A 10,611-nucleotide genomic window follows, 5' to 3' on the forward strand; every position below is an offset into this window, starting at 1 on the left:
CATTCCTCCAGCAAGCACGACGCTGCAGTCGAATCACAAAAATCCAATTCCAGTCGACATTGTCTAAACCCAATACACCACGGGACAAAACGCTGCCCTCTGAGGGTATGCCAGGTGAACGGATTAGACGACTCTGGCATCCAGCTGTCGCCGGGCTGGGCATTCAGGGCGTTAGTCTAATCCTGAACCACGGACTTTGCTGGAATAATGGGCTTTTCTAGTCATAATAGGCTTCCCTGTACATAATGGGCTTTTCTGTTTATATTGGGCGTTTCTGTTCATAATGGGTTCTCTGTTCATGATGGGCTTTTCTGTTCATAATGGGCTTTTCTGTTCACAATGGGCTTTTCTGTTCACAATGGGCTTTTCTCTGTTCATAATGGGCTTCTCTGTTCATAATGGGCTTTTCTGATCACAATGGGCTTCTCTGTTCATTATGGGCTTTTCTGTTCATAGTGGGATTTTTTGTTTACCTTTCATGGACTCAGTTTTTTTTTGTTTCTACATTAAATGACGCTTTTTGGAATTTTAATACAATTAAAACTATATATATATATATATATATATATATATATATATATATATATATATATATATATATATATATATAAATATATACATACATTATATAATGTAGCGCTTTTAAATACAAAAGGAAGAATCAATTAATTACCAAGACGTACGTATTTACTGACTTCAATGACTTTTTTGTAATTAACCACTATTTTGTTTTTAATTAACTTTTTAAAAAAAATGAACTCAAGGTCTTAGTTATAAACTCAAGGTTCGGTCTATAAGTCAAACTAGCTCTCTTCAGTTGGTGCGAGGGATGGAGGGGGGGGGGGGGGGGGCGAAGGGAGGAGGGTGAGGCGGGTGGTCTAGAAACCTGGTCTAAGCCTTAAACTAAACAAATGCTGCTAGAAGACGTGTTAATTTTTTTTTAAGCACTGTTCAGCCGTCTCCGGAAGATCTAATCGTTAAGCAATTTGAGATTTGACTTTTCCCCCTCGCTCCTCCGCACGTTTCCAAATGTCGATCACGTGTGTAACTATGTAACAACTTAAGCTCCTGTGTGTAAATCTTTGTAACAACTTAAGCTCCCTTGTGTAAATCTTTGTAACGACTTAAGCTCCTGTGTGTAAATCTTTGTAACAACTCAAGCTCCTGTGTGTAAATCTTTGTAACAACTTAAGCTCCTGTGTGTAAATCTTTGTAACAACTTAAGCTCCTGTGTGTAAATCTTTGTAACAACTTAAGCTCCTGTGTGTAAATCTTTGTAACAACTTAAGCTCCTGTGTGTAAATCTTTGTAACAACCTAAGCTCCTGTGTGTAAATTTTTGTAACAACTTAAGCTCATGTGTGTACATTGTACATTTTTAACAGGTTAAGCTCCTGTGTGTACATTTTTGTAACAACTTAAGCTCCTGTGTGTAAATTTTTTTAACAGGTTAAGCTCCTGTGTGTACACTTTTAACAGGTTAAGCTCCTGTGTGTACATTTTTAACAGGTTAAGCTCCTGTGTATAAATCTTTTTAACAACCTAAACTCATTTGTGTAAATGTATGTACGATATAAGTCTCAGTGTGCACATTTTTATAACAACACTTAAGCTCCCGTGCGTAAATCTTTTAAAACAACTTAAGCTCACGTGTGTAAATCTTTAAAACAACGTAAGCTCACGTGTGTAAATCTTTAAAACAACGTGAGCTCACATGTGCACATTTTTGTAACAAGACTTAAGCTCCCTTGCGTAAATCTTTAAATCAACTTAAGCTCACGTGTGTAAATCTGTGTAACGTCTTCAGCTCCTATGTGTAACTCTTTGTCAAAGAAAAAAAAAAGAAGAAAAAAAAAATGATTTGAATGTCAAGGTTAGAGAACCCAGACAGGACTTGGGAAGAGAGAGGGGGAGGGGGGGGGGGGGGTGAGGGCAGAGAAGGGGGAGGGGGGGGAGGGCAGAGAAGGGGGAGGGGGGGTGAGGGCTAGAATATGATACAACGTCCGCCCAAGGAGCGGGACAGATCCCTATTGTTCGGCGTTATTACCACGTGAAGTCAGCGCCACGGCCCCTTTCATTGACGGTGGCAGAAAGCTTTTGGGCGGGAAAGGTGCAGGTAGTGTGTGTGTCTCCGTGTTTATCATTATAGGAGGAGCAGACGATCTGAAATATAAAAAAAAGAGATATTGTCGTTAGGAAAAAAAAATATAAGGACGACTGGTAACTTATTCAGGTGTTACGTGTTGGTTGCTTTTTAGGCTGGTTGTAGTGTTAGATAGGGTGGGGGTGGGGTGGGGGGGGGGGATTAGTATAGGAAGAATTAATGTAGGCGATTTGGTTTGAAGCTGTTTACAAGGATACGGGTGAAAGATTTGAACCCGGTTTAGTCCAAACGCCGGATGAGATCGCCTGCACTACACCACTATAGTTATAATTGTTTAGTTAAACTTTTATATATTATTATTATTCTTTATTTATTTTATTTATATATATATATATATATTTTTGCAAGTGTTGGCTTAAAACCAGTTTGATCATATTTTAATTTTGTTCGTCTTTTTTCTTTGAAGTATTTTATGATTTGATATTTCACATTGATCAAATTTTAAACTTTCATTTTAACAAATACAATTAATCAAGGGGTCCGATTGTTGTGTGTTAAGGGTCTGTAACTGTCCTATCCTCGATGTGATATACAACTATCTTACATTGTAAGAAACGTTATATCTCTGAAAACGAACGTGGGGTAGGATAAGGGTTTGTAGAGCGTTGGGTTGGGTTGTCCGGATGTATGTCTGTGCGTGTGTGTGTGTGTGGGGGGGGGGGGTGGTTATGTAAATGGGTCGTTGTATTGTTTTTTTTAAAATTTGTTTTGTTTTCTGTTATATCATAACTGGTGTTGTGTGTCAAAGAGGTGGCTCATATCAAATTGGTCGCTCATGCTAATAATGATGTTTCTTGTCTATGCGGTGTTTCATGTCCATTTGTCGAAGTGGTGTTTCACCTCAGAAAGGTGTTTCATTTTAAACTTGTGTTTCATTTCAAAACGGTGTTTCAACTCATGCAGGTGTTTCATTTTAAACTTGTGTTTCATTTCAAAACGGTGTTTCAACTCATGCAGGTGTTTCATTTTAAACTTGAGTTTCATTTCAAAATAGTGTTTCAACTCATAAAGGTGTTTCATTTTAAACTTGTGTTTCATTTCAAAACGGTGTTTCAACTCATAGAATTGTTTCATTTAAAACGTATGCTTCATCTCAAAAGATGTTTCAAAATCCGTTTCTGGCTAAAACAGAAACAATTCCACCTGTGTCTCAAACCCAATCGATCCCCGATGCCTTAATCTTATCGTACTAAACAACGGCCGTCTAGCCTCGCCTTGGGAACTCCCGGGCTTTCAAGACAACAATGAGTACTCGTATCTCACGGGTAGTAATTAACTAGTTTTTAATTACCTGCCACCGTCGTTGGTTAGACCGACGGGTCCCTAGACTAGACGTTCCCGTGGCCGTATAATCAGGACCGATGTCTCCAGCGCGGGATGTACTTTGTGGAGAACAAGCTTTATCTGGAAGCGTTGACTGTTTCCGGCGGCTGTTTGATGTGTTGAGGCAAGAAATTAACCCTTGCACGGGTGATATTTTGTTCCTATCAAAAGAAATTAACCCTTGCACGTCGGATATATTTTTTTTTCTTGTTATAAGAAATTAACCCTTGCACGACTGTTATCTTTTTTTTGTCAAAAGATATTAACCCTTGAACGGCTGATATCTTTTTTTTCTTGTCATTTTGTTTGATTCCGTACGCAAGGCGGCATCAGCGGCCTCTGTGATTAGTTTAATTAATCCAGTGATGGGTGATTAGCCCAGGCAATGTGGCCAGATATTTTATGACAACGAGGGAGTTACTGTAAGGCCAGGTATAAAACCACGACCAAATTTGACACATTCTCAACAAGCCTTAAATTTCCTACAATCATCTTCCAATAGAGTGGGGTTGTAATATGGGAAGATGTATGACTGATATAGTAACTAAAGTATAGTTCACTTTTCAAACCTGACGGTCCATGGAGACAAGTGCAGTAGAGTTCAGCACTAAGCCCACCCGAATTTACATTTTCCTAACGTGAGTTAGGTACTCATCACAGCTGGGCGGAGTTAGGGACATTCTACTTACTTCAACGCAGATTCGAACTCGAGACTTTCGGGTTATCAGTCTAGCGCTCTATCTCTTGGCCACGTTTAACCCTTACAAGCAATAATCAGTGTTCCTTCCAGACTTTTTTCGGGTGGACGGGGGGCGGACACTAGTTAGTATATGTTTAGTATATAAATTCCATCTCGTTCGGGGGGTGGGGGGGGGGGGGGGTGGCGGGTCGGTAGACTTTCTTCGCCCCCCCTCATTTGGGGTAGAGGGAGAGAGAAGATTCCTTGCTGATCTATGGGCTAGAACTTAACCCTCGAAAGACTGACCTAGACCAGAAATGAACCATTCTCCGAGGATGAAATACAGCGAACAATTTAACCCTTGTATGATCGACAGCGAACCTCCAACACGTCAGTGCAGATCTCGCAGTTATTGTTGCAGTCATTATAAATATCTGGCTATGGTTTGGTTTGTGCTTGTTTGTCGTATGCAGTGAAGTGTACTCGAGATTGAAGTAACTTCATTCACACAACCCAGTGGTGTATTTACCATAAACAAAGAGTTCGTTGTACAGATTAGACTATAGACTTGGCTGAACAAAATGTCTCTCATATTGAACAGTTAGATTGTATAGCGGGGAGGTAAGCATTTCTTGACTAGAGTGGATCTCAATGTTGTGGTTGTGAATTACGTTTTTGGTGTTATGCTGCGGGGCTCAAATCTTAAACCCAGCTCGTTCAGATGTAGCTGCGTTAAATTGTTACTTTTCTGCTTTGGATTATCAGTTACGAGCCGACCCGCGGCGTATCACTAGCCGCTATTTAGTTTTATTTTCTACTTTTCAGTAATTCATAATTTGTGAATTCGACAGTACCAATGCTGTCACTGAAAATATTTGCTTTAAAACACTAAAACCCTCCTTTCCCCACAACCCCCCCCCCCTCCTCGTGAAAGCAGCCTCCTTATAGTTAACTCCCCTAAGTTTAAAATTGTTTCAAACTAAATCATCTGCCCCTAATAGGCGTCACTAAACCCTGCTCTACGATTGTAAACATTTAGCGTGAACCACAGCTCACCAGACCATGTGGGGGTGGGGGTGGTTGCGATATGCCTAGAGAGGAAGAGAGGGGACTGCTAAATAAAGGAAGTTCTACTGGTTTGAAACCGGGATCCGAACTCGAGATTTTCAGATTAGCAGTCGACCTATCTACATTTCGACAACACCGTCCCAGTTAATGTTTATGGAGAACGAAGTTCACTTTTACTCACAACAGTCGCATGAAGCCAAACCACCTCAACATAGCATTAGCAAGACTTAATGGGAATTAAAAAAAAAATGAGAAATAAAAAGCCCAACAAAATGGAACCATTATCATACATATAGTGCTAACATAAACTCCGAGCAGTGTGACTGTGAACGTGTCTCGTTATTTCCCCATGATCCGAGAATCTGAGATCGAATCGCGGATAAAAACATCTGTCACATCAGGAAAACACATCCAGAAAACATAGACCCTAACCCGGACCTAATCCAAAATATAACGGATTATAGACAGGATCACATCACTAAGTCAACAAGCCTACCACATAATCTCGAAGATTTACATCCACTATTTTTACACAAAGATTTTAATGTTTTATCAAAGTATCGTTGTATCTATTTTCGGCCAAAATCATAAATGTCAAATTCTTCATTCTGTCTTTGTTTTCGCGAAATGCTCATTCGCCAGGGTGTCTATTTTATTTTTTATTCTTCCCCCAGCCCAACAACACAAACCATGTCTCCACACCTCACTCTCGTATCTCCCCACCTCACTCTCGTATCTCCCCACCTCACTCTCGTATCTCTCCACCTCAGTCTCGTATCTCTCCACCTCACTCTCGTATCTCCCCACCTCACTCTCGTATCTCTCCACCTCAGTCTCGTATCTCTCCACCTCACTCTCGTATCTCCCCACCTCACTCTCGTATCTCTCCACCTCAGTCTCGTATCTCTCCACCTCAGTCTCGCATCTCTCCACCTCAGTCGTGTATCTCTCCACCTCAGTCGTGTATCTCTCCACCGTGTATCTCTCCACCTCAGTCGTGTATCTCTCCACCGTGTATCTCTCCACCTCAGTCGTGTATCTCTCCACCGTGTATCTCTCCACCTCAGTCGTGTATCTCTCCACCGTGTATCTCTCCACCTCAGTCGTGTATCTCTCCACCGTATATCTCTCCACCGTGTATCTCTCCACCGTGTATCTCTCCACCTCAGTCGTGTATCTCTCCACCGTGTATCTCTCCACCTCAGTCGTGTATCTCTCCACCTCAGTCGTGTATCTCTCCACCGTGTATCTCTCCACCTCAGTCGTGTATCTCTCCACCGTGTATCTCTCCACCTCAGTCGTGTATCTCTCCACCGTGTATCTCTCCACCTCAGTCGTGTATCTCTCCACCGTATATCTCTCCACCGTGTATCTCTCCACCGTGTATCTCTCCACCTCAGTCGTGTATCTCTCCACCGTGTATCTCTCCACCTCAGTCGTGTATCTCTCCACCTCAGTCGTGTATCTCTCCACCGTGTATCTCTCCACCTCAGTCGTGTATCTCTCCACCGTGTATCTCTCCACCTCAGTCGTGTATCTCTCCACCGTGTATCTCTCCACCTCAGTCGTGTATCTCTCCACCGTGTATCTCTCCACCTCAGTCGTGTATCTCTCCACCGTGTATCTCTCCACCGTGTATCTCTCCACCGTGTATCTCTCCACCTCAGTCGTGTATCTCTCCACCGTGTATCTCTCCACCTCAGTCGTGTATCTCTCCACCGTGTATCTCTCCACCGTGTATCTCTCCACCTCAGTCGTGTATCTCTCCACCGTGTATCTCTCCACCTCAGTCGTGTATCTCTCCACCGTGTATCTCTCCACCGTGTATCTCTCCACCTCAGTCGTGTATCTCTCCACCGTGTATCTCTCCACCTCAGTCGTGTATCTCTCCACCGTGTATCTCTCCAAAGTGTATCTCTCCACCGTGTATCTCTCCACCGTGTATTTCTCCATCGTGTACCTCTCCACCTCAGTCGTATACCTCTCCACCTCAGTCACGTATCTCTCCACCTCTGTACCTCTCCACCTCTGTACCTCTCCACCTCTCCACCTCTCCACCTCTGTATCTCTCCACCTCTGTACCTCTCCACCTCTCCACTGTATCTCTCCACCTCTCCCCCTCTGTACCTCTCCACCTCTGTACCTCTCCACCTTGTACCTCTCCACCTCTGTAGCTCTCCACCTCTGTAGCTCTCCACCTCTCCACCTCTCCACCTCTGTACCTCTCCACCTCTGTACCTCTCCCTCTCCACCTCTGTACCTCTCCACCTCTGTACCTCTCCACCTCTGTACCTCTCCACCTCTGTACCTCTCCACCTCTGTACCTCTGTACCTCTCCACCTCTCCACCTCTGTACCTCTCCACCTCTGTACCTCTCCACCTCTCCACCTCTCCACCTCTGTACCTCTCCACCTCTGTATCTCTCTACCTCTCCACCTCTGTACCTCTCTTCCTCTGTACCTCTCCACCTCTGTACCTCTCCATCTCTCCACCTCTGTACCTCTCCACCTCTGTATCTCTGTACCTCTCCACCTCTGTACCTCTCTTCCTCTGTACCTCTCCACCTCTGTACCTCTCCACCTCTCCACCTCTGTACCTCTCCACCTCTGTACCTCTGTACCTCTACACCTCTCCACCTCTGTACCTCTCCACCTCTGTACCTCTCCACCTCTCCACCTCTCCACCTCTCCACCTTTGTACCTCTCCACCTCTGTACCTCTCTTCCTCTGTACCTCTCGACCTCTGTACCTCTCCACCTCTCCACCTCTGTACCTCTCCACCTCTCCACCTCTGTAGCTCTCCACCTCTGTAGCTCTCCACCTCTGTAGCTCTCCACCTCTCCACCTCTGTACCTCTCCACCTCTGTACCTCTCCACCTCTGTACCTCTGTACCTCTCCACCTCTCCACCTCTGTACCTCTCCACCTCTCCACCTCTGTACCTCTGTACCTCTCCACCTCTCCACCTCTGTACCTCTGTAGCTCTCCACCTCTCCACCTCTGTACCTCTCCACCTCTGTACCTCTCCACCTCTCCACCTCTGTACCTCTGTACCTCTCCACCTCTCCACCTCTGTACCTCTCCACCTCTCCACCTCTGTACCTCTGTACCTCTCCACCTCTCCACCTCTGAACCTCTGTACCTCTGTATCTCTCTACCTCTCCACCTCTCCACCTCTGTACCTCTCCACCTCTGTACCTCTCCACCTCTCCACCTCTGTACCTCTCCACCTCCCTACCTCTCCACCTCTCCACCTCTGTAGCTCTCCACCTCTGTACCTCTCCACCTCTCTACCTCTCCACCTCTCCACCTCTGTACCTCTCCACCTCTGTACCTCTCCACCTCTCTACCTCTCTACCTCTGTACCTCTCCACCTCTCCACCTCTCTACCTCTCCACCTCTCCACCTCTCCACCTCTCCACCTCTCCACCTCTGTACCTCTCCACCTCTGTATCTCTCTACCTCTCCACCTCTGTACCTCTCTTCCTCTGTACCTCTCCACCTCTGTACATCTCCACCTCTCTACCTATGTACCTCTCCACCTCTGTACCTCTCCACCTCTCCACCTCTGTACCTCTCCACCTCTGTACCTCTCTACCTCTCCACCTCTGTACCTCTCTACCTCTGTACCTCTCCACCTCTGTACCTCTCCACCTCTCTACCTCTGTACCTCTCCACCTCTCCACCTCTGTACCTCTCCACCTCTGTACCTCTCTACCTCTCCACCTCTGTACCTCTCTACCTCTGTACCTCTCCACCTCTGTACCTCTCCACCTCTCTACCTCTGTACCTCTCCACCTCTCCACCTCTCCACCTCTCTACCTCTGTACCTCTCCACCTCTGTACCTCTCCACCTCTCCACCTCTGTATCTCTCCACTTCCCGTACGTCAACCACACACGGTCCTGATCCCCCAAACCCTGACAGCCGTCCCTGACTTTTTGACCCCGCCTGCACTTTATCATCTGGCATACCTGCACTGCATAGTAACCTGGTCGTCGCCCCTCCCCCCTCCTGTCGTCTCAAGTTCGAACCTCGTCTGACAACCCCCCGGGCTTGTAGCAACCAGCTCCCCTTAAAATGCGACTGTCGTCCTTACTTCGTATCTCCCTCCCCCTCCGCCTTCTTATTCAATAATGTCCTATAACACTCGCATGCCTTTTGATAAAAAATCTCGCTACACCCTTACCATATCCATATTCGATATTTTTACAATCAACATCACAACTTAAAAAAACCCATTATGACTCTCAACTCCACTTCCACACCCCACCCCACACCAACCAGCCTTTATTTTACAAAAAACACACATCACCCCCCCCCCTCCTCTCTCACACTACTCTGTCTTTATTCAACACCCCCCCCTCCCCACCTCCAAACTATCTTAACTCAATATTTGGCTAGCCCCCATAAATAACTCAACCCTCGACGAACCCTTATCATAGGTTTCTCCTCCCTCGTCTTACGGCCCAGCGACACGGGCTCGGGGACAGGGAGGTGCATATTTTATAAAACAACATGGAAGCTCCTTCAATCAGCCATAAATCCATTCCCCGCGCTGCCCCGGGCTATAGAAACATATGCCAGAGACTCGTAAATTTCCAATTTTTTATTTTATTTTAGCCTCCACACACTGTCAGCAACACATGCACCGTAACACCGTCGGTCTTATTGTTATCGGCGTTGGCCCCGATAGAGTACAGATTTATCATTGCTCGTGTGGCTGTGATCTCTTCCTCTCCCGTGATTAATACGTATGTCCACAGAGGTTCCTTCAGGCACCTCGCCGCCTGGGGGTAGGGGGGGGGGGGGGTAGGGGAGAGGGGGAGCTAACTTCCTTAGAGCATTTCAACCGCGTCCTTTTTAAAAAAAAAAAGCAGGCTGAAATCGGAGTCACACAACCAATTAAGTCAAATTTAATGTCATGTTGCATTGCCGCCAACGTTGAAACAAATCTGTCAGTTAGAAGTGTCCGAAATTTCGCTCGGGCGTTTCGATTTAGACTGACGTCAGACTGACGACAGAAACAGTGAGTTAAATAAAAGCTTGTAGTATCGAAAGTTTCAGAACTTTCTCATAGTCGGATTTTCAAATATTTAACAGTAAAACCACCTTCAAAATAAACCTTATTATTTAAAAAAAAAAAAAAAAAAAAATAAAAAACAAGCTTCAGGATTATTCTCAAACCCCACACTCTTTCAACTACATTTTTTATCAAAACAATTTACAAAAAGCAATTTTTTTTTTAAATTCCCCTTTTTGTGGATGTTTTTATAACACAGCTAAATTAGAACTCGAGATTAACAGATGTCCCCCTTTAATAAATGAAAAATAGTAATTCACCCCTCTACCCTCCCTCCCCCAAAACACGTTCGAGAGAT

The 10,611-nt window shown here is 44.9% G+C and overlaps 1 protein-coding gene across 1 annotated transcript; it reads right to left on the reverse strand.

The window, feature by feature from the left end:
* Positions 1-7,223: 7,223 nt before the first annotated feature.
* Positions 7,224-9,202, reverse strand: LOC131952046 (trichohyalin-like). Its single transcript, XM_059314516.1, has 2 exons — positions 9,062-9,202; positions 7,224-8,423 (listed from the first exon to the last, which is right to left on the reverse strand). Exons 1-2 carry the CDS (start codon positions 9,200-9,202, stop codon positions 7,224-7,226), a joined length of 1,341 nt encoding a protein of 446 aa, XP_059170499.1.
* Between the last annotated feature and the right edge of the window lie 1,409 nt (positions 9,203-10,611).

This window comes from Physella acuta, unplaced genomic scaffold, assembly GCF_028476545.2.
Source record: "Physella acuta isolate Inbredline_101_S28 unplaced genomic scaffold, ASM2847654v3 ptg000847l, whole genome shotgun sequence".
In the NCBI taxonomy this organism is placed as follows: domain Eukaryota; kingdom Metazoa; phylum Mollusca; class Gastropoda; family Physidae; genus Physella; species Physella acuta.

Excerpts from the sequence above, each read along its gene's own strand:
- LOC131952046 (XM_059314516.1), bottom strand. The coding sequence starts at position 9,202 with ATGCCAGATGATAAAGTGCAGGCGGGGTCAAAAAGTCAGGGACGGCTG. Across the intron at positions 8,424-9,061 it reads AGAGGTACAGAGGTGGAGAG|AGGTGGAGAGGTACAGAGGT; the intron begins GTACAGAGGTAG and ends GGAGAGGTACAG.